Raw genomic sequence first — 23,175 nt, 5'->3', positions numbered from 1 at the left:
CGTAGTGTGAAGCTTAGTAATGATCTTGTGAATTGTGGGACAGGTAGTGTTGTCCTCGGTAAGGGAATGAATTGTGGGACAGGTAGTGTTGTCCTCGGTAAGGGAATGAATTGTGGGACAGGTAGTGTTGTCCTCGGTAAGGGAATGAATTGTGGGACAGGTAGTGTTGTCCTCGGTAAGGGAATGAATTGTGGGACAGGTAGTGTTGTCCTCGGTAAGGGAATGAATTGTGGGACAGATTGTTGTTCTTCACTAAGTGAATTATGGGCCAGGTATTGTTGTTCCTCACAAGGAGGAGGAGGAGGAGGAGGAGGAGGATAAGGAGGAATGGGAGGAAGAGGAAGAGGAACAGCAGTATCAGCAGGAGGAAGAGAGAGGAGAGTAGTGGTAGGAGGGGGGGGGGTATAGGGCCAGGTAGCGGTGGTCCAGCAGGTAAAAGGTAAAGAGTGTTCAAGGTGAACAAGAAAGCGACAGGATCAGCATAAAGAATGTGAGTGAGGCAGAGATAAACTCAGTGTTACCTGGCTGGGGGTTACTGACCCATAACATAAGCATATTTACGCCACTATCAGGTAGCCTCTCTTTGTTACACTGGGCGTTAAAGGATGTCTGTGTAACTCACCTGCCGGATCTGTGGCCCACATGACTCACGAAATCGTAATGATACGATTGCAAACAAACCATACCACGGGCGGGATTTGAACCCGCGGTGAGTCTCAAAACTCCAGACCGTCGCGTTAGCCACTGGACCAGCTAGCCACAATAAGATTCGTCCAAGATTGGTCCAGTGGCTAACGCGACGGTTTGGAGTTTTGAGATTCTCTGACCGCGGGTTCAAATCTCGCCCGTGGTATGGCTTGTTTGCAATCGTGTCATTACGATTTCGTGAGTCATGTTGACGGCAGTGAAGGGACTTGAGCTAGAGTTCGTCACGGCCACGCTAGTTGGAGATTCGTCTGTGAAAACTTGCATTTGTGGTCACAGTGGTGCCTATGCTAACCTTCCTATGGTGTAGAAATATACCTAGTTGGACGAATCTTATTGTGGCTAGCTGGTCCAGTGGCTAACGCGACGGTCTGGAGTTTTGAGATTCTCTGACCGCGGGTTCAAATCCCGCCCGTGGTATGGTATGTGGCCCACCTTATGGACCTGATATACTTTCACTAGTGGGCCCCACCCACTTGTGACTACATCTGCTACTGCATTAAGTCATGACCTGCCGGCAGCCGAATTCTCTATGTAATCTCTTGGACAGATCCTTCCCAGCCTTTTTTTCTCTTTTATTACAAAAAAAAAAAAGTGAGTTCACTAACATATTGATGAATTGAGAAAAGCTCCCGATTAAGGATTCGGGGTTCGATCCCCGGACGAGTGGAAATTTTGCATTATTTCCTTACACTTGCTGTCCCTGTTCACCTAGCAGTAAGTAGGTACCCGGGTGTTGGCCAACTCTCGTGGGTCGCATCCTGGGGAGAGGATTATTAAAAAACCCCGGTGGAAGTAAGCCAGACAGTGGCTTCACTGCATGATCCTGGGTTACTAACCCTCCAGGCTGACAATCAGAATACAATCATGGTCCACATGTATACTGCTGGAAGCCTGCTGTACCCGGCGGAATTTTATGCCAGTCACTGCCCGATCAATCAAATGTTCCCAGTGTTTTCATAATGTATCCATTGACAACCAGATCTCCCCACTTGATGTACTTAATATACCTGTTATTGATCCCTGGGACTAGCATCGACCCCGCGGCCCGGTCCTTGACCAGGCATCCTCGTCAGGGACTGGCCAATAATATAAATATAATTAATAATCCGTTGAACACTTCACTTCCTATTCTATACTTTACTGTTCAAGGTTTTGGTCTGGCTGTACCAGACTCAGCCAGGATTTACCTTAACTAAGAAATTCACCATATTACAGTTCCAGTCCTCGGCGGCTTTGATTTCGCCCCCAGACATTCATGTCCATTTTCTGCGTGCTACGTGTTTCGTTGTCCGTGCCACGGGCATGTTGGGCAGGCTGGGCAGGCTAGGCACTAAGTGGACATATAAACATTAACCCACCCAGGAGCGATTTTTTAAGCACCCAATAGAAATAAGTCATTTTGTCTGACTTTTTTTTGTTATCTTAGGTAATTTACACACATTTTACTATGTATGATAATTTGTGTAACTGTATTTATGTGTACCTGTACCCGTAGCTCGATTTGTTACGCGTTCAGCTCACACACTGAGGTCTTGGGGTCGATCCCCGGTACGGGTGGAAACATTAGGACGTGTTTCCTTAAGACACCTGCTGTCCATGTTCACCTGTCAGTAAAATAGGTACCTGGGTGTTAGTGGACTGGTGTGGGTCGCATCCTGGGACAAAATTGACCTAATTTGCCAGAAATGTTCTGCATAACATTGATGTTAGCTATGGTCTGTATACTTTGTACATGTACTTTTAGTAAATAAAGACTATTAATAATAATAATAATAATAATAATAATAATAATAATAATAATAATTATATTATTATTATTATTATTATTATTATTATTATTATTATTATTATTATTAAACGAACTTACTACCCTTCTGGGACCTCTATGACCCTAGTGAAAGTAAGTCCCTTTAATTTTTTTGAGCTAATCTATGTAATTTACACGCATATTACTACGTAAAAAACCGTAATAATATATTATTATTAGTATAATAAAAAAGAAGCGCTAAGCCACAAGGGCTATACAGCCGTAATAATATAAAAAAAGTGTTAAATATCTAAATAAACATTCTAACATTGTAACTTCCTAAGAGAGTACGAGCCGTCATCGCCCTTACAACCAGCAACAACAACCTGCGGTCCTAAGACCGTCTTAATCTTTCAACCCAACAACAACAAAAACAAAACAGTATTCCTTATTATTTTTCATTTTTTTTAACTTAAAAAGAATCTGTATTATATTTCACTCTCATAAGACGTTACTTATAACATATATTTTAACCTGTTAGGGCTTTGATTTTATTTTACCTTTATATTTAGCCATTCTATCTAATTTCTTAGTTTTTGAGGAATCAACGTGATTTCTTTTTTGCATTTTTTAAAATAAGCTTTATTAAGGTTTATTAAGAATGACTTTATAGACAGTATTATCTATTTATACAACGCTTGCATTAACCACATAATTGTATAGTGATACAGGAAGATTTAACCTCGGGGACCCCAACGGAAATTTAGCTGTGTAACCCTTGTGGTTTAGGGCTTTCTTTATAATAATAATGGAAATAAAATTCACTTTAAAAGTCACACTATTTGACTTTTGGGTTATCGTATTTTAAAACAAAATTATATACCGTCTATAACATCTATGTGTCCTCAAGACTCAGGGAAAAATAATTGTATATAATCACTAAAGATTTTTTTCTTATGGAATGTTGGATATATTAATGAGAATTAACTTTTATTTTACCCTGGGATAATATAACCACCTGATTAATATAACTCAACTACAATTTTCATAATTTATATTGTTGGCTCTGGATATATAGGGTTTTTCTGCATGTATGCTCTATAGCCCTTGTGGTTTAGCGCTTCTTTTTTATTATAATAATTTTCTGCATGTACACCCAAATGTTATTTACCTTTATAAAAACCATTGTAAAAATAAATTATTACTATTAGCACTATTAAGATAAGATAAGATTTCGTTCGGATTTTTAACCCCGGAGGGTTAGCCACCCAGGATAACCCAAGAAAGTCAGTGCGTCATCGAGGACTGTCTAACTTATTTCCATTGGGGTCCTTAATCTTGTCCCCCAGGATGCGACCCACACCAGTCGACTAACACCCAGGTACCTATTTGCTGCTAGGTGAACAGGACAACAGGTGTAAGGAAACGTGTCGAAATGTTTCCACCCGCCGGGAATCGAACCCGGGCCCTCCGTGTGTGAAGCGGGAGCTTTAGCCACCAGGCCACCGGGCCACCTACTATGATATCTTAATCTATAGTCCTACCTCCTGGTTTAGCGCTTAGTTTTGCTTATAATAATAATACTGTCCTATCCTTTATGTCTAAGATCAAGCTGTTTTTAATTTGTATTTATTTAACATTAAAGATATATGTTAATTTGCTATATTGTTAATGATTTTTGCCGCCACAGGATAACTAATTTATGTAATAATGTTGGTAGAATTACCGACAATATGTAAAGTAAAAGGACACAAGTGCAACTAATGTGGCATTTTTATTGTGGCAACGTTTCGCTCTCCAGGAGCTTTGTTAAGCCATTACGGCTTGACAAAGCTCCTGGAGAGCGAAACGTTGCCACAATAAAAGTGTCACATTAGTTTCACTTGTGTCCTCTTACTTTACATGTAACTAATTTATGCTCGACTTTGTTGGCGAAATGATTGTTACTTTTTAAGCCGACTCAGTAAGAAATAAGATTTTGTTCGGATTTTTAACCCAAAGGGTTAGCCACTCAGGATAACCCAGGAAAGTCAGTGCGTCATCGAGGACTGTGTCTTATTTCCATTGGGGTTTTTCAATCGTGTCCCCCAGGATGCCACCCCACACCAGTCCACTAACACCCAGGTGCCTACTTACTGCTAGGCGAACAGGGACAGCAGGTGTAAGGAAACATGCCCAACATTTCCACCCATGCTGGGGATTGAACCACAGACATTCAGTGTGTGAGACGACAGCATTGCTTATTGTAATAAGATGTTTGTAAACAAATTACAGAATGGGTGGGAGTTGAACTCATGGCAAGTGAGTGCTAAAACTCACAGGCCAGTGTGTTAACTACTGGACCAGCTAGTTATAACATTAGATTCATCCAACTAGGTATATTTCTATATACCATAGAGAGGTTAACATGGGTCTCAGCTGGCCAAGTGGCCATGGTTCAAACCCCATCTGCTCTGTGATAAGTAAGTTTTAGCTATAAAGTGACAGCTGTGCTGTATGACCCTTATGGGTTTAGCACTTAGTTATAATAATACTATATATTACAAAATAAACATTTTTAGTTTACCATTTTTTGTGCTAACACATTGGTTTATATTACAGTAGTTTATCTTAGTTTCTTTGCTCACCAGTACAGTACAAGATTTAAGTAACATCATCTTCACTTATGCTTCCCTTAATTTAGGTATATAAATTTATTTTATTGCTTTGGGGCAGTGACCTGAGACTGATATGCATATACAGCATCTATTTTTGGTCTTCCACATTTTTGTAGGCTTTCAATTGAGCCATTGTTCCACCCCTTGGTGACAATCACCAGCAGGTGGAACATAAGGAACAATGGCTCAATTTAAAGCCAATATAAACATGGAACACCGGAAAGGTGCTGTATATATGGGGGCCTTCCTGTAACTGATATCTTCAGTGAAGTCACAACATGCCCACAAATTAGGGATAAACCTAAAAGACTTTTTTCCCCATCTTGGATCATTATCAAATTGCAAATGATGGTTTAGAATGGACCAAAATGTCATGGATGGTAGTGTCATTTTCAATTTGTGGGCTGACTGAATTGTTCCAGCCATGATGATACAACTTATATTATTTTTTGGTAAACCTAGATAAATTGTGTGTAAAACCCCACTGAGCTGTAATCTTGAATGGGGCATAAGTTCAGGGAGACATCTCCATCATATTATAAAATATTGTACAGTATAGACTAATTAAGTAAGACATGTGCAACACTTAGGTATCATTATTGATATCTAAAACATTTCATCAATATAGTACCTAAGATTTGCACATGTGCCTTACTCATTGATAAATTTTCTGCTTAATTACACATGATTGGTGTTTCATACCTGCAGGTCATAATTATATAGATTTTTCACCCCAATTCATCTCTTGCAGACTTTATATGACCTGAGTGTGTGAAAACAGTAACGATGCGGCTGAATCGAATATGGGGACGGTACCGCGAGAGGATAATTGTGGCAGGTCTTGTGGTTCTGGTTATCATCATTATGGCACCTCCCAAGCTTGTACACAATATGGTGAAAAGAGAGGTGAGGCTGTTGCTATCTAACATGGATATAATTAAGTCACCTATATAAAAACTTTAAAGTGAGACTGAATCCTAGACATGATCAATTAAGAAGACATTATTTAGAGCATAGATTAATGTAGTAGTATTATAGTACATGCACAAATTTTTTTAAATGCTCGGCCGAGTCTTATATGCAGGGCATTTCAAGAAATAAGAGAGAATTAGATACATGAGCTGGTAAAAATGCCCTATAAATATTTTTATGTTTTAAGGCAAATTTTACATAAGTACAGATGCTGCCCTCATTCTTACTACTACTAACACTTTTTATGTATCTGGAAGAGGTTACTATAAGTTTATGAGTCCAATGTTCTTAAATCCCCCTGAGGAACTGTTGAAATATCCTGCATTAAGCCAGCATAAATCATTGTAATTATTCAAGTTGGAATACAGATTTCTTTAACTGTATGTTGTACAGTAGTCTATGCATTTGAATTATGGTTGACTTAAATGAATGAGGCTGAAAAGACCTGAATTTTAAACACTTTTGAGTGGAACTTCTATCATCCAAGCATTGTATGTTCTCTAACACAGTGACAGAGTGGAACTTTTACACTCTGCTAATTATGAACTCCAAGCAACTGCACTCTTTTTACTATTTTTTATATAACCACGACTGCATATTCTTTGCAGTAAGTTGACCTTATTCTCAACAGAATTTGTCCAATAATAATCCTCGATTTATAGCCAAGATAAAAGGATGGGTAGTGACAGTGGTTCACAAGGTCATCTGAGGTGAGATGTCCAGGCACTTCTTGCAAGACAGTTGTTGAGTGAGTAATAGAGACTGTGTTTACCTAACTTGGCAACCCTACCTTGGTGGGGAAACATCCGGTGTGGTAAAAACAAAATTAAAAAATGGATTTTTGACCAATTGAAAAGACTGTATTAGTGTACTGATGAAGAGATAGGATCGGTAAGAAGCTCGTGGATGATAATTTGGCATGCTGCCATATGGATCCTGTATGAAAATAAAGGAGTGGATGCTTTTCTAACCCTTATTGCTCTAATGCTTATATGTAGTACATATTATAGAAATTTTTACAAATTTGCAGTTCTCTGAATTCACTGATTTTCATTATTTGTGCTTTCACTGAAAGATCTGTAAATCAGTTTTAAAGTATGGTCCAGTATTACTGACACTCAACATTCATTAGAAATATTGGGCTACAATGAGGATTTCTTGAGACTTAAAAAACCTGCATGTATTTAGGGATGACTGTTGAACTAATTGTTTATGTACCATATAACTATTTTCCCAATTTAAATTTATTACGGTTATTTCTATGCTTCATGAATCTTTGGTAGGTTGGGGGACCTTGGCTATCCACCAGAATCAACTAAATGTTTACATGTGTGAAAGAGCAGGCATGTGATGATAGTACTGTAAATACACTAATAACCCGCACATAGGAGAAAGAAACTCGTGATGATGTTTCAGTCTGACTTGGACAAATTAATGGTCCATGTCAGACTGAAATGTTGTCATAAGTTTCTTTCGGCTGTGTGTGGGGGTTATTTTTGTATTGTTCCAGTCATGGTATTGTTCCTCTTTATTATTTAGTACAGTGGACCCCCGCTTAACGATCACCTCCTAATGCGACCAATTATGTAAGTGTATTTATGTAAGTGCGTTTGTACGTGTATGTTTGGGGGTCTGAAATGGACTAACCTGCTTCACAATATTCCTTATGGGAACAAATTCGGTCAGTACTGGCACCTGAACATACTTCTGGAATGAAAAAAATATCGTTAACCGGGGGTCCACTGTATTATAAAGGTTCCACCATTGTATTCTACACATGAATCTCCATGTAGCACATGTTTAGGTGATGAATTGAAAAGTATAACTGGAGCAATGATTGAACGTCATTTCTATTAATATACTGTATTTTGTTTTGAATGACAGGATGAAGGTGTGGTAGTGATAGATGGAGTAAGGAAGAAGGACTACAATGACTATAAGTACCTGAAGGAAGAAGTACTACAAACTGGCACAGGTGTCTGCCCATTCACCTTCCTAGTTCCCACTTAAAATATTTTAACAAGCATTGAAGATTTACTAGTATTCAGTGTTAAGTCACGTTTTTACACATTTTGTTGAAATCATAATTTCATGAAATCGTATTTTCAAAACTATTGTTAGAATAATAGTTTTGTAGTGGAGTGTTTTCTGAAAATCAACTCAAAAGACAGGCACACAAGGGTTTCTCAGTTGTCACTGATTTGCTACATCAACTGTGACCTTAATCTAGTTCCATTTCCAATTTGTAGACGACCAGTAAGTGTGACTTGTTCCAGTCACAATATTGTGACTTTCATTCTGTGTATCAGGAAATAATGATGTACTTGCATTACACCCAAAGTTTTTCTTCTTTTATGTAAAGACCTAAACTTGTGTGGATCACTTATCACAAGGATTGACGTAAAATCTGATCCTTCACTCTTTAAGTGCTATTCAAACATACCACTTATTATACTAAACTAATTATTTAGTATTTTGCAGAAAGCATATATACAGTGGTACCTCAGGATACGAACAGCTCAAAACTCGGCCAGTTATGTAAGTGTATTTATGTAAGTGCTTTTGTAAGTATACTTTTGGGGGTCAGAAACAGACTAATCTAATTTACGTTATTCCTTATGGGAACAAATTCGTTTGGTATCGGCACTCGAGCAGCTTTCTGGAACGAAAAAAGTTTGTATCCCGAGGTACCACTGTACTTACTGTACAATGTAGTAATTGTTTTATAACAGATGACACATGAATATCTTGGTAATAAATCATCTCTAACAGGTGAAAATGGAATTGCTGCTTCTCTTTCCCCTGGGCTGGATAAGGAGAAAGAAGCTCTCTACAAAGTGAATGGCTTTAACGCTCGTCTGTCTGATGACATTGCTTTAAACCGCTCGCTCAAAGACATTCGTCATCCAAAGTAAGCGTATTACTAACTCTCCTTTATTTTTAGGTCAAAATATATAATGAAAGTTCTTTGTAGAGCTGAAATTAATGTTTTTTTTAATAATGTTTGACAATAAATATCAAGTGGTTGAAATAGTTTGAGGATATTGATGCAGTTTTTCTTAACTAAAAATTTGCTTAATTTTTAATACTGCTGATGAATTTTTTATATTTAATCAAAATGTACTGGTAAGTAAGGGTTAAGTTAAATGAATTGGACAACAGCTTAATAGAAACTGACCCCACACAGAGGCTTGAATGCAAATGTGGTAAGCCTAATTCATGGCAGTCATTTTAAGTAGTTGGCCTGAGAGCTGGAACTCAACCCCTGAGAACTCCAGGAGTTAAATTACTCCTGCATTTTATGCTGCACGTACATCATATGTAACCGAGCTCAAAATCTTTTTAATGATTTTCAAGATACCACTTAAAGTCATTAATGCCATTATTATCTCTCAAGTTTCATGGGGAAGCGGGGATGAGGAAGCATTTAACTTGTAATAGTGGGTAAAAGGGTCACTACATGTCCATGCTATAGGCTATTAATGTCACAAAGAAGAAAAAGGCACAATACCTTGACTGGAACAATAGACAAATAACCCACACATTTGCCTGGTCACAGATTGGGCTGCAGGGGCATTGACCCCCGAAACCCTCTCCAGGTATACTTCCGGTATAGGAGAGAGAAGCTTATTATGATGTTTCAGTCCAACTTGTAAATGGTCCAAGTTGGACCGAAATGTTCTATGTATAAATATCCCAAGTAAATTTTTTAAAGTACTGCTCTGAAAAAAAGTACTACAGTGCATTATTACAGTAATAATTTGATCCACTAGGTGTAAAAAGAAACTGTATATAGCGGACCTTCCCACTGCAGCAGTCGTGGTGCCTTTCCACAATGAGCACTGGAGCACTCTTCTTCGCACTGCATTTTCAGCATACAACCGCTCACCAAAACACCTGCTGAAGGAGATCATTCTCGTTGATGATGCTAGCACGAAAGGTATAATTGTGTTCTTGGTATTAATTATATTTATTTATATTGTTTGTTTCATGCCATCTTCTAAGAGATTTACTGAAGTCTACCAACAATATTTTTGTACAACCCATCCTTGTATTGATGAGGCTTCTTACTTTACAAATGTTTGACTTATGATATTTCGACTTTACAATAGTGTGATAGCACCATTGTAAAGTTTAAATATCACCATCATACAGTACTGTAGTTTACATTTATTGATAAGGTAAACTTTTATTCATATATTTACTTTTCAATACTGGTATTTAGTTATAGTTATTTGTTTATTTACTTATTCAGTGACAGTAGTTATTTAGTTATTTATCATGTCATTCATATTCGACTGACAATATTTTCAACTTATGATTGGGTTATGTTCCGAAGAACCCACCGTAAGATAAGGAGCACCGATGCCATTTTCTTGCACATTACAGATTTTTTATTTCTGAACAGAATATTTAAATTTTAGATATTTTGAGTTTGGTTTGGTTAAGTGCATTTAACCTATATGCAAAGAGATTGAATAACTCGGACTACTTTTTCCTGGTTAGTTTAAAACAGTTGAAATAATCATCTTTACAGATTTTCTAGGTAAGAAACTGGATGACTATTTAGCCGAACACTTGCCCATTGCTCGTGTGGTTCGCCTGCCGTCTCGTTGGGGCTTAATTCGTGCCAGGTTGGAAGGAGCAAAACATGCAACGGCAGATGTTCTGATATTTCTTGATTCTCACACTGAATGTACAACAAACTGGCTACCACCACTCTTAGGTAGGCTGTTTAACGTCTGTTTTAAGAATACATGTATATAAATGAAAGATTCTGTAATTGGATTTCACTCCATTGTTAATAAAAATACTAATGAGTAAAAGTCACAATACTGACTATGCCTGGATGAAGTAACAGCTAACTTACAAATTGGAGATGAAACTTGGATGACATTTTGAACTATCCTGGACCATTATCAAGTTACTCACGACTTAATAATAGTCTAGGTAGGACCAAAATAATGTCCAAGATTCATTTCCACTTTGTGGATTAGTTGTAGGATAATGTAATCGATTGAATGTTTGCTGTAATTAATAAAAATAGGACTGAGAGTAGGAGTACAGAGTTTGGCTTGTGCAGTGCTTTTTTTTTTTCATTTAAGTGTCCTCTAAGATAACTTTACTGTATTTATTATTTTAATTGTATAAATTTCTTCAGAACCAATTGCCATGAATTATAAGACAGCAGTGTGTCCTTTCATCGATGTGATTGACTTTGAAACTTTCGAGTACCGTGCTCAGGATGAAGGACGTCGCGGTTCCTTTGACTGGGAGTTCTATTACAAGAGATTGCCAGTGTTACCAGAGGATGAGGCTAACATGCCCGAACCATTCAAGTTAGTTGTGATTAATATACCGTATTTTTTGGCATATAAGGCCCACCTTTTTTCCCCTCAAAAATCTTTGAAAATAACCCTGCACCTTATATGCTCAAGGTCAGTAAATAAATTAAGAGGGTAATTAGCCATTGAATATGATTATTGATTTACCATTATGATACTTCTGTTGGGCGCCTTATATGCTGGAAAATATGGCAAGTACATCTATACTTTGGAAATTTTAGACAGAAGCCTATTGCCAGACACATGTGATTCTATTAATGATTCCATCTCTCATAAAATCTAAGTTTAATCACACTAAAGCAACCCTTCATCCTACTAATAATTTTTTCATAATTGTTATTTTCCAACTAGGAGTGTGACCCAATGAAGAAAAAAACTTGTCCTAAACCCCTCACCTTGATGCTGAGGGGCTCTTAATCCAAGAAATTGGACCTATTGTCCCTTTCCTTGGATCAAACTCCCCCCATGAATGTAATAATTTAATTGTCCTATAACAAACTTGACTTTTCACATACGAATTAATAATTACAGAACCTGTACCTGGGTTTTAACTATAAAAAAACTTGTTATTTATTGTAGCAACAGAAATACAGTGGACCCCCGCATAACGATTACCTCCGAATGCGACCAATTATGTAAGTGTATTTATGTAAGTGCGTTTGTACGTGTATGTTTGGGGGTCTGAAATGGACTAATCTACTTCACAATATTCCTTATGGGAATAAATTCGGTCAGTACTGGCACCTGAACATACTTATGGAGTGAAAAAATATCGTTAACCGGGGGTCCACTGTACTGTATTTCATTGGAAACATGCACAAATTTGGTATAACACAATCTTTAATGACAGTGTGATGTCTATGCAGTGGGTGAAATGTTGTCAATAAAAGATTGCATTATGCTCCATTTATGTTTGTTTCCATTGTGTGGATAATTATAGAAGTTCTCTTCAGAAATAAGAGATGACAAATGATTATCTAAAATATTTTTTAACACTTGGGCCATCTCCCACCGAGGCCGGTGACCTGAAAAAGAAGAAAGAAAAGTGTTTCTTTGTTATTTATTTTATTTTATTATCACACCGGCCGATTCCCACCAAGGCAGGGTGGCCCGAAAAAGAAAAACTTTCACCATCATTCACTCCATCACTGTCTTGCCAGAAGGGTGCTTTACACTACAGTTTTTAAACTGCAACATTAACACCCCTCCTTCAGAGTGCAGGCACTGTACTTCCCATCTCCAGGACTCAAGTCCGGCCTGCCGGTTTCCCTGAATCCCTTCATAAATGTTACTTTGCTCACACTCCAACAGCACGTCAAGTATTAAAAACCATTTGTCTCCATTCACTCCTATCAAACACGCTCACGCATGCCTGCTGGAAGTCCAAGCCCCTCGCACACAAAACCTCCTTTACCCCCTCCCTCCAACCCTTCCTAGGCCGACCCCTACCCCGCCTTCCTTCCACTACAGACTGATACACTCTTGAAGTCATTCTGTTTCGCTCCATTCTCTCTACATGTCCGAACCACCTCAACAACCCTTCCTCAGCCCTCTGGACAACAGTTTTGGTAATCCCGCACCTCCTCCTAACTTCCAAACTACGAATTCTCTGCATTATATTCACACCACACATTGCCCTCAGACATGACATCTCCACTGCCTCCAGCCTTCTCCTCGCTGCAACATTCATCACCCACGCTTCACACCCATATAAGAGCGTTGGTAAAACTATACTCTCATACATTCCCCTCTTTGCCTCCAAGGACAAAGTTCTTTGTCTCCACAGACTCCTAAGTGCACCACTCACTCTTTTTCCCTCATCAATTCTATGATTCACCTCATCTTTCATAGACCCATCCGCTGACACGTCCACTCCCAAATATCTGAATACGTTCACCTCCTCCATACTCTCTCCCTCCAATCTGATATTCAATCTTTCATCACCTAATCTTTTTGTTATCCTCATAACCTTACTCTTTCCTGTATTCACCTTTAATTTTCTTCTTTTGCACACCCTACCAAATTCATCCACCAATCTCTGCAACTTCTCTTCAGAATCTCCCAAGAGCACAGTGTCATCAGCAAAGAGCAGCTGTGACAACTCCCACTTTGTGTGTGATTCTTTATCTTTTAACTCCACGCCTCTTGCCAAGACCCTCGCATTTACTTCTCTTACAACCCCATCTATAAATATATTAAACAACCACGGTGACATCACACATCCTTGTCTAAGGCCTACTTTTACTGGGAAAAAATTTCCCTCTTTCCTACATACTCTAACTTGAGCCTCACTATCCTCGTAAAAACTCTTCACTGCTTTCAGTAACCTACCTCCTACACCATACACTTGCAACATCTGCCACATTGCCCCCCTATCCACCCTGTCATACGCCTTTTCCAAATCCATAAATGCCACAAAGACCTCTTTAGCCTTATCTAAATACTGTTCACTTATATGTTTCACTGTAAACACCTGGTCCACACACCCCCTACCTTTCCTAAAGCCTCCTTGTTCATCTGCTATCCTATTCTCCGTCTTACTCTTAATTCTTTCAATTATAACTCTACCATACACTTTACCAGGTACACTCAACAGACTTATCCCCCTATAATTTTTGCACTCTCTTTTATCCCCTTTGCCTTTATACAAAGGAACTATGCATGCTCTCTGCCAATCCCTAGGTACCTTACCCTCTTCCATACATTTATTAAATAATTGCACCAACCACTCCAAAACTATATCCCCACCTGCTTTTAACATTTCTATCTTTATCCCATCAATCCCGGCTGCCTTACCCCCTTTCATTTTACCTACTGCCTCACGAACTTCCCCCACACTCACAACTGGCTCTTCCTCACTCCTACAAGATGTTATTCCTCCTTGCCCTATACACGAAATCACAGCTTCCCTATCTTCATCAACATTTAACAATTCCTCAAAATATTCCTTCCATCTTCCCAATACCTCTAACTCTCCATTTAATAACTCTCCTCTCCTATTTTTAACTGACAAATCCATTTGTTCTCTAGGCTTTCTTAACTTGTTAATCTCACTCCAAAACTTTTTCTTATTTTCAACAAAATTTGTTGATAACATCTCACCCACTCTCTCATTTGCTCTCTTTTTACATTGCTTCACCACTCTCTTAACTTCTCTCTTTTTCTCCATATACTCTTCCCTCCTTGCATCAGTTCTACTTTGTAAAAACTTCTCATATGCTAACTTTTTCTCCCTTACTACTCTCTTTACATCATCATTCCACCAATCGCTCCTCTTCCCTCCTGCACCCACTTTCCTGTAACCACAAACTTCTGCTGAACACTCTAACACTACATTTTTAAACCTACCCCATACCTCTTCGACCCCATTGCCTATTCTCTCATTAGCCCATCTATCCTCCAATAGCTGTTTATATCTTACCCTAACTGCCTCCTCTTTTAGTTTATAAACCTTCACCTCTCTCTTCCCTGATGCTTCTATTCTCCTTGTATCCCATCTACCTTTTACTCTCAGTGTAGCTACAACTAGAAAGTGATCTGATATATCTGTGGCCCCTCTATAAACATGTACATCCTGAAGTCTACTCAACAGTCTTTTATCTACCAATACATAATCCAACAAACTACTGTCATTTCGCCCTACATCATATCGTGTATACTTATTTATCCTCTTTTTCTTAAAATATGTATTACCTATAACTAAACCCCTTTCTATACAAAGTTCAATCAAAGGGCTCCCATTATCATTTACACCTGGCACCCCAAACTTACCTACCACACCCTCTCTAAAAGTTTCTCCTACTTTAGCATTCAAGTCCCCTACCACAATTACTCTCTCACTTGGTTCAAAGGCTCCTATACATTCACTTAACATCTCCCAAAATCTCTCTCTCTCCTCTGCATTCCTCTCTTCTCCAGGTGCATACACGCTTATTATGACCCACTTCTCGCATCCAACCTTTACTTTAATCCACATAATTCTTGAATTTACACATTCATATTCTCTTTTCTCCTTCCATAACTGATCATTTAACATTACTGCTACCCCTTCCTTTGCTCTAACTCTCTCAGATACTCCAGATTTAATCCCATTTATTTCCCCCCACTGAAACTCTCCTACCCCCTTCAGCTTTGTTTCGCTTAGGGCCAGGACATCCAACTTCTTTTCATTCATAACATCAGCAATCATCTGTTTCTTGTCATCCGCACTACATCCACGCACATTTAAGCAACCCAGTTTTATAAAGTTTTTCTTCTTCTCTTTTTTAGTAATTGTATACAGGAGAAGGGGTTACTAGCCCATTGCTCCCGGCATTTTAGTCGCCTCATACGACACGCATGGCTTACGGAGGAAAGATTCTTTTCCACTTCCCCATGGACAATAGAAGAAATAAAAAAGAACAAGAGCTATTTAGAAAAAGGAGAAAAACCTAGATGTATGTATATATATATATGCATGTGCGTGTCTGTGAAGTGTGACCAAAGTGTAAGTAGGAGTAGCAAGATATCCCTGTTATCTTAGCGTGTTTATGAGACAGAAAAAGAAACCAGCAATCCTACCATCATGCAAAACAGTTACAGGTTTTTGTTTCACAGTCATCTGGCAGGACGGTAGTACTTCCCTGGGTGGTTGCTGTCTACCAACCTACTACCTGTTTCTTTGTTACATTTAGTAATTTATACAGGAGAAAGGGTTACCAGCTCCTGATTATCTAAATGTTCAATAATATATTTTCACTTCAACAGGAGTCCAGTTATGGCTGGTGGATTGTTTGCAATCAGTTCCAAATTCTTTTGGGAACTGGGCGGATATGACCCGGGGCTGGACATATGGGGCGGAGAACAGTACGAATTGTCTTTCAAAGTATGGCAGTGCCACGGAACCATGGTTGACGCTCCATGCTCCAGGATTGGCCATATATATCGCAAGTTTGCTCCTTTCCCCAACCCTCGAAAAGACAATTTCATTGCCAGGGTAAGATATGTTGTGATTTAAAATACACTTTCATTTTGCATTGCTAGTCAGTATTACTAGAATATTATTTTGTGTGAATGTATAATACTTATTTCTGTTATCATATCAGGCCGATAAATCTTTCATATTTTGATAATTTTTTCCAATTTACAAATCGTGGCAGCTTTCATGCCATTATGCTTTAAACAGTTAAATATAAAGGCATGAAATATATACCATCAGCTGTTTCAATTTTTTGTTTGGAACAATATTTTTTTTTCTTTTTTTTTTTAAAAAACCGGCCGTATCCCACCAAGGCAGGGTGGCCCAAAAAGAAAAATGAAAGTTTTTATTTTTAAATTCAGTAATTCGTACAGGAGAAGGGGTTACTAGCCCCTTGCTCCCGGCATTTTAGTCGCTTCTTACAACACGCATGGCTTACGGAGGAAGAATTCTGTTCCACTTCCCCATGGAGATAAGAGGAAATAAACAAGAACAAGAACTAGTAAGAAAATAGCAGAAAACTCAGAGGAGTGTGTATATATATGCTTGTACATGTATGTGTAGTGTGACCTAAGTGTACGTAGAAGTAGCAAGATGTACAACCTTGCATATTTATGAGACAGAAAAATGGACACCAGCAATCCTACCATCATGTAAAACAATTACAGGCTTTCGTTTTACACTCACTTGGTAGGACGATAGTACCTCCCAGGGCAGGACAGTAGTACCTTCCTGGGCAGGACGGTAGTACCTCCCTGAGCAGGACGGTAGTACCTCCCTGAGCAGGACGGTAGTACCTCCTAGGGCAGGACGGTAGTACCTCCCTGGGCAGGACGGTAGTACCTCCCTGGGCAGGACGGTAGTACCTCCCTGGGCAGGACGGTAGTACCTCCCTGGGCAGGACGGTAGTACCTCCCTGGGCAGGACGGTAGTACCTCCCTGGGCAGGACGGTAGTACCTCCCTGGGCAGGACGGTAGTACCTCCCTGGGCAGGACGGTAGTACCTCCCTAGGCGGTTGCTGTCTACCAACCTACTACCTTACAACAGTATTACTTTTACTTATTGTTTACTTTTGTCAAATATTACTTTGCTTATTTACCATTAAAATCTTTTATTTGTTGCATCCAGTGATATCTCTGTTCAGCTCTCAAATATTCTTTGTACATTTCTTGATTTATCATCCTTTTGTTTTATCTAATATGTATTTTGCTCACTGGGAATTATAGCAGTGCAGTGACAGAGTAAATGGCAAAACACTAAAAGCTGGTCTCTGTGTGTTTGTAGATTTAACCATCATTTTTCTTACAGAACTATCGTCGAGTGGCAGAAGTGTGGATGGATGAATATAAAAAGTTCCTTTACATGAGACAACCTGGATGGTTGCAGGTGAGCATCAGTGTCATCAACAAGCACAGAGTGCATAAATATTGTGTATCTTACTCGTAGCATCCTCATCACTCAAACTTGCTAAAATTTGGGGGTCTGAATGATAAGGCAGTCTGGTACTCATATGGCTAATTGTTCTAAAAATAATACCTGAAATATAATTCACAGCTATCCTACACTTATGAGAGGAAATTTATGACAGTGTTTCAGTCTGTATTATTGTCAAGATACAACTAAGTGAGAAAAAGCTGTTGTTTCACATGGTGAGGGTAGAAACATTGGACGTGTTTCTTTACACCGGTTGTCTATGTTCCCCATCAGTAAAATGGGTACCTGGGTGTTAGTTGATTGATGTGGGTCGCATCCTGGGACAAAACTGACCTAATTTGCCCGAAATGCTCCGAGAGCATAACAAGCTGCTTTCTGTATAGTAGTATGCCATTGATGTCAGCTAGGCCTGTATATCTTGTACATGTACTTGTAGAAATAAAAATATATTATTATATTATTCACTGTGAGAACCTCTTCAGTTTTCTGAAGATGGTCATAGGGTGAAGCTGAAGTGTAAAGTACTTGATTACTGTTTTATTGTCTTTAAATGGATCTGCTTGTGCCATTGTTTTATTTTCTCACAGGGAAGTGTTAAATCCACAGGGGGGTCATACAGTACCTGGGGAATGAAAGGTAATCAGGTTAGCTCCAGTTCCTTGGACAAAAATCTTTTATCAGCATTAAGGAATTGCTTTGAAATGTTTTGTGTCATTGACCAGCATTTATTACACTTATGTTTGGATAGTAGTTTAGAACTGTGTATTGTGTGACTATTTCTTAGTGTGAGCAAGGCAACATTTATGAAGGGAGTCAGGGAAACTGGTTAGCCAGACTTGAATCCTGGAGGTGTGTAGGACATAACCTGCTCTCTGAGGGAAGGGTAAGGATATTGCAGTTCAGGAGGTCATCTGAACTGTGATGCCACCACACTTCTGGCAAGACAGTGATTGAATAAATGATGGTGAATGTTTCTTCTTCTTTGGGTCACCTTACCTAGGTGGGTGATGACCAGTGTGTTGACCAGTGTGTTAACCAAAAAAAATACTCAAATATAAACTTACTCATGATTTCCAGGTTGATACTGGAGATATTAGTGAGCAGCTGGCTGTGAGGGAGCGTAACAAGTGTAAACCTTTCAAGTGGTTTATGGATAATGTGGCATTTGATCTTGTTAAACACTACCCTCTTATTGAGCCACCAGACTACTGTAATGGAACTGTGAGTGACAAAAATGATTGCTGTTTTTGTTGTTACAAAATAAACACTTGATGGCCATCATATATTTTGACTCAATGACATTTAACTTGTGCCTTGTGTGTTATAAAATAAACACTTGATGGCCATCATATATTTTGACTCAATGACATTTAACTTGTGCCTTGTGGAGGCCACTCCGTAAGTGATGCTTCCTATTTTAGCACTGTGCTTATACATTTTTATATACAGTATATGTACTATAAATTAGTATTACGTTATTTATAAAGCATTAAATCTGTGTGGGGTCATTCAATGCGAAGAGGACAGAAGTGAGAGTCTCCCTCCACTTTAATTGTGGTTCAGTCTATGTCCATTCAGGCTCTTGGTGAACACAGGATTGTTTGCTAATGCAGAACTTGTAGATATTGAGAAAATGCTGGATACAATTCATTCATCTCTTTTTTTTTTTGAGTCTCTCATTGTATACTTGTAGATAATATTTAGTTGCCAATGGAAAACATAGTTATCAGATACAGTTAAAGTATAAAATTCAGTTGGATAATAAAGGCCACAATTTCACTAATTATTTCATCAACAGATAAAGAGTGTTGCCGATCCAAGATTGTGTGTGGACACCGAGATGAAGGGGCAGTTTGACCGTCTGGACTCACTTGGAGAATGTGGACCTGGTTCACAGTATCAGTTTCAACTCACTGCTTTCAAAGTAATGTTTTGTTTTGTAAATTATTCATATTGATTTTCAGTTAGATGTTTGATGCATGGCCCCTAGGATTAAAAATGAGACATACATTTTTATTGTTATTGTTGATAACAGTGTGTTCTCGCTCGTCATCATCCATCAAAGATTTATTAGGAAGAGACCGGGGAAGGGGCGGAGAGTGGGAAACAGTGTAATAAAGTGTATGTTCGCAAGACAGCCAAGAGCCTCACACAGTACCTTGGTGGAAACAAATATATATGTAATAGAGATAATTTGAATAATTCTTGGGTAATACACAGGATTTCACAAGGGCACCTGGGATAGAAAGTTGCCAAATTGGTCATGAATGAGGACAATCTGTAAAAATGTTGCTGCCTTGAGACTATCTTGATCTTAGTTTCCAACACAGTAGTCCAAAACGTGGGTAGTTTTAGCATCTCAGAAGTGCTCCCTAACTAGATTCTACCCAACCACACTGCATAAATAGGTAATGCCTGTTAAGCACATTATTGGACTTTACCCTATCTAGGCCACCTGTTTTTCTTTATATATTCAGGGTTTGCGTTCTCTGTACTGGATCGAAAAATACCCCAGTGAGCAAATTGTCTTCTAATTAAATGTCTTAAGTGTTAAATTTGTGCCTTTATTCTACAGTTTTTCAGTATTCTACCAATATTTGTACCAATACTAATGATTATTAAAATTAATATATGCTTATTATTTTTTTTTTATTATCACACTGGCCGATTCCCACCAAGGCAGGGTGGCCCGAAAAAGAAAAACTTTCACCATCATTCACTCCATCACTGTCTTGCCAGAAGGGTGCTTTACACTACAGTTTTTAAACTGCAACATTAACACCCCTCCTTCAGAGTGCAGGCACTGTACTTCCCATCTCCAGGACTCAAGTCCGGCCTGCCGGTTTCCCTGAACCCCTTCATAAATGTTACTTTGCTCACACTCCAACAGCACGTCAAGTATTAAAAACCATTTGTCTCCATTCACTCCTATCAAACACGCTCACGCATGCCTGTTGGAAGTCCAAGCCCCTCGCACACAAAACCTCCTTTACCCCCTCCCTCCAACCTTTCCTAGGCCGACCCCTACCCCGCCTTCCTTCCACTACAGACTGATACACTCTTGAAGTCACTCTGTTTCGCTCCATTCTCTCTACATGTCTGAACCACCTCAACAACCCTTCCTCAGCCCTCTGGACAACAGTTTTGGTAATCCCGCACCTCCTCCTAACATAACGTCTATATTGCTAGAGGAAAACAAGGTTAATTCAGGCACTTGATGTCTCTTCAAATATGTAGCAGTAATTTTAAAATATCTATAATGTATATGTTGCAAAGTAAATATAAAAAAAAAAAGCACAATGCCATATATACATATACTGGCTTCCTTCCCTTTGCATTTGTGCGATTAGTTTATGGTCCAAGTTGTACCAAAATGTCATCATGAGTTTCATTCTACATGCTGGTTATCTGTGTATTGCAAAGTAAACGTCATAACAGTGAATGAACAGACAGGAGTTGAGCCTATCCTCTCACTACATGACAAACATACAAACATGTTTTTAATAATCTAGTCTGTGGGAGGTACAAATCAACTGCCAGATGTTACCCTCCTGTTTCTGCAATTTTCTTATTTATGGACAATGGCTATATGTGTATTTACCAGTAGCGTAACTTATGTTAATATTAAGTAACCTACCTTAACCAAATTCATCATAACTAAAATGTAACTTTTTTCAAGGTTGAGATCATTTGAAAATTTATAATAAGTAAAATGTAAGAAAATAATTGGAATAATACAAGATGAATCGGAGATACGTGTATACGTTGTATCTGAATGAAGACAGTGATTGTTCAGGGATGGGGATATCTTAATGCTATAGAAATACAGTGGACCCCCGCTTAACGATCACCTCCCAATGCGACCAATTATGTAAGTGTATTTATGTAAGTGCGTTTGTACATGTATGTTTGGGGGTCTGAAATGGACTAATCTACTTCACAATATTCCTTATGGGAACAAATTCAGTCAGTACTGGCACCTGAACATACTTCTGGAATGAAAAAATATCGTTAACCGGGGGTCCACTGTACTTTTGAAAGGGTAATAACTTATCATATTATGAGAAAACAAACAGACTAGAAAGAATGGGATAAAGAAGGGTATGGTGGCTCAGATGGAGAAAATACTAGAAATTTAAATTAGCAAGAGGCATACTAACAGCTTTTCATGATTTTCTTGCAAGGATATACGTCCACTCAAGAGCCACAACTGCTTTGATGTACCAGACTTGAAGGGAGATAAAGCTCCTGTCCTGCTTTATGGTTGTCATAAAGGACTTGGTAACCAGATGTGGAAGTATGATATGGTAAGTTCCAACTGAATGTAAGTCTGCTTCCTGTTAGTTATCCTATTGGATAAATATACACTTGGTCTCTTATGACATAGGTTCTTATATCAGTAATTCTCATAAAGCAGTGCTTATAAAATGAGTAATAATTTAAATTCAGAACCAACTATAGCATTTTTATCTTAAGTTATGCTCAGTGGATTTACTAGACCCCATGAGTTTTTTTTTTCCTTCAGCTCCATGTTTTTATAAATTTCCATAGTAACCCTAACACTATACTTAAGGTAATATAGTTATTTTAATTTAAGAAGGTTTCACTTCTTCCAGTTGCATGACCCTTGTCAGTTTAGCGCATTATTTGATTATTATAATTCGCTTCTTGCATCTCCCATATACAAAGGCTGAAAGTATTTTAATAAACTGTAATCATGTGATGAATAGTTTTGAAAACCGACAAGTTGAAGAATTGAGACACTTATGCAACATATGGGAATCTTTATTGAAGAAACGTTTTGCCACACAGTGGCTTCATCAGTTCAATATAAAGTAGAAATGGGTAAGGAGAGGAGGATATTGAGGAAATCAGTCCCTTAGCCTGGAATCGATGTGTTCAGTCCATCACCATTTCCTATAAAAGTGATGGACTGAACACATCGATTCCAGGCTGAGGGACTGATTACCTCGATCTCCTCTCCTTACCCATTTCTACTTTGTATTGGACTGATGAAGCCACTGTGTGGTGAAACGTTTCTTCAATAAAGATTCCCATATGCTGCATAAATGTCTCAATTTTTCAACTGTAATCATATTACATATCAAAATTATTCACTGTTTGAAAACTAGAAGGCTTCCAAGTCACATATCACATTGGATAAGAGGCTTCGAAGAATCATTCAAGTGAGAACACACATGGACAGTCAAATTCCTTACCTCTGGATGGTGAACAATAGTTCCTCTTGAGTTGCTCTCGTAGTCACTTGCATCTACTTCTTCGAGTTTTACCTATAGAGACAAAGAAGTTGTGTTTTATTGTACTTTAAACTTAAAAAAAATTGAGATATTAAT

At 38.4% G+C, this 23,175-nt stretch overlaps 1 protein-coding gene and 1 long non-coding RNA gene across 3 annotated transcripts in view; one reads left to right on the top strand and one right to left on the bottom strand.

Annotated features, from left to right (window-relative positions):
- Window positions 1-23,175, top strand: part of LOC128700033 (N-acetylgalactosaminyltransferase 6) — a 43,783-nt gene that overhangs the window by 14,473 nt on the left and 6,135 nt on the right. Inside the window, exons 1-12 of one of the 2 annotated variants that reach the window (XM_053792970.2) lie at window positions 2,784-2,896; window positions 5,864-6,018; window positions 7,969-8,059; window positions 8,857-8,995; window positions 9,858-10,024; window positions 10,622-10,810; window positions 11,246-11,423; window positions 16,176-16,404; window positions 17,696-17,773; window positions 18,899-19,042; window positions 19,620-19,745; window positions 22,006-22,128. In XM_053792970.2, coding sequence (XP_053648945.1) covers window positions 5,899-6,018; window positions 7,969-8,059; window positions 8,857-8,995; window positions 9,858-10,024; window positions 10,622-10,810; window positions 11,246-11,423; window positions 16,176-16,404; window positions 17,696-17,773; window positions 18,899-19,042; window positions 19,620-19,745; window positions 22,006-22,128 — 1,584 coding nt within the window. In that variant the 5' untranslated portion in view covers window positions 2,784-2,896; window positions 5,864-5,898. Of the gene's footprint in view, window positions 1-2,783; window positions 2,897-5,863; window positions 6,019-7,968; window positions 8,060-8,856; window positions 8,996-9,857; window positions 10,025-10,621; window positions 10,811-11,245; window positions 11,424-16,175; window positions 16,405-17,695; window positions 17,774-18,898; window positions 19,043-19,619; window positions 19,746-22,005; window positions 22,129-23,175 lie in introns of those variants that run through there. The other variant, XM_053792969.2, reaches the window with a different exon arrangement.
- LOC138854598 (uncharacterized) overlaps window positions 17,716-23,175 on the bottom strand; it is a 79,720-nt gene continuing 74,260 nt past the window's right edge. Inside the window, exons 2-3 of the long non-coding RNA XR_011393777.1 lie at window positions 23,041-23,112; window positions 17,716-18,443 (exon numbers count right to left, since the gene is read on the bottom strand). This is a non-coding gene — a long non-coding RNA (uncharacterized lncRNA). The remainder of the gene's footprint in view (window positions 18,444-23,040; window positions 23,113-23,175) is intronic.

This window comes from Cherax quadricarinatus, chromosome 64 (genome assembly GCF_038502225.1).
Source record: "Cherax quadricarinatus isolate ZL_2023a chromosome 64, ASM3850222v1, whole genome shotgun sequence".
NCBI lineage: Eukaryota > Metazoa > Arthropoda > Malacostraca > Decapoda > Parastacidae > Cherax > Cherax quadricarinatus.
Note: the sequence above shows the minus strand (reverse complement) of the source record. Positions and strands in the feature narration are given on the sequence as shown.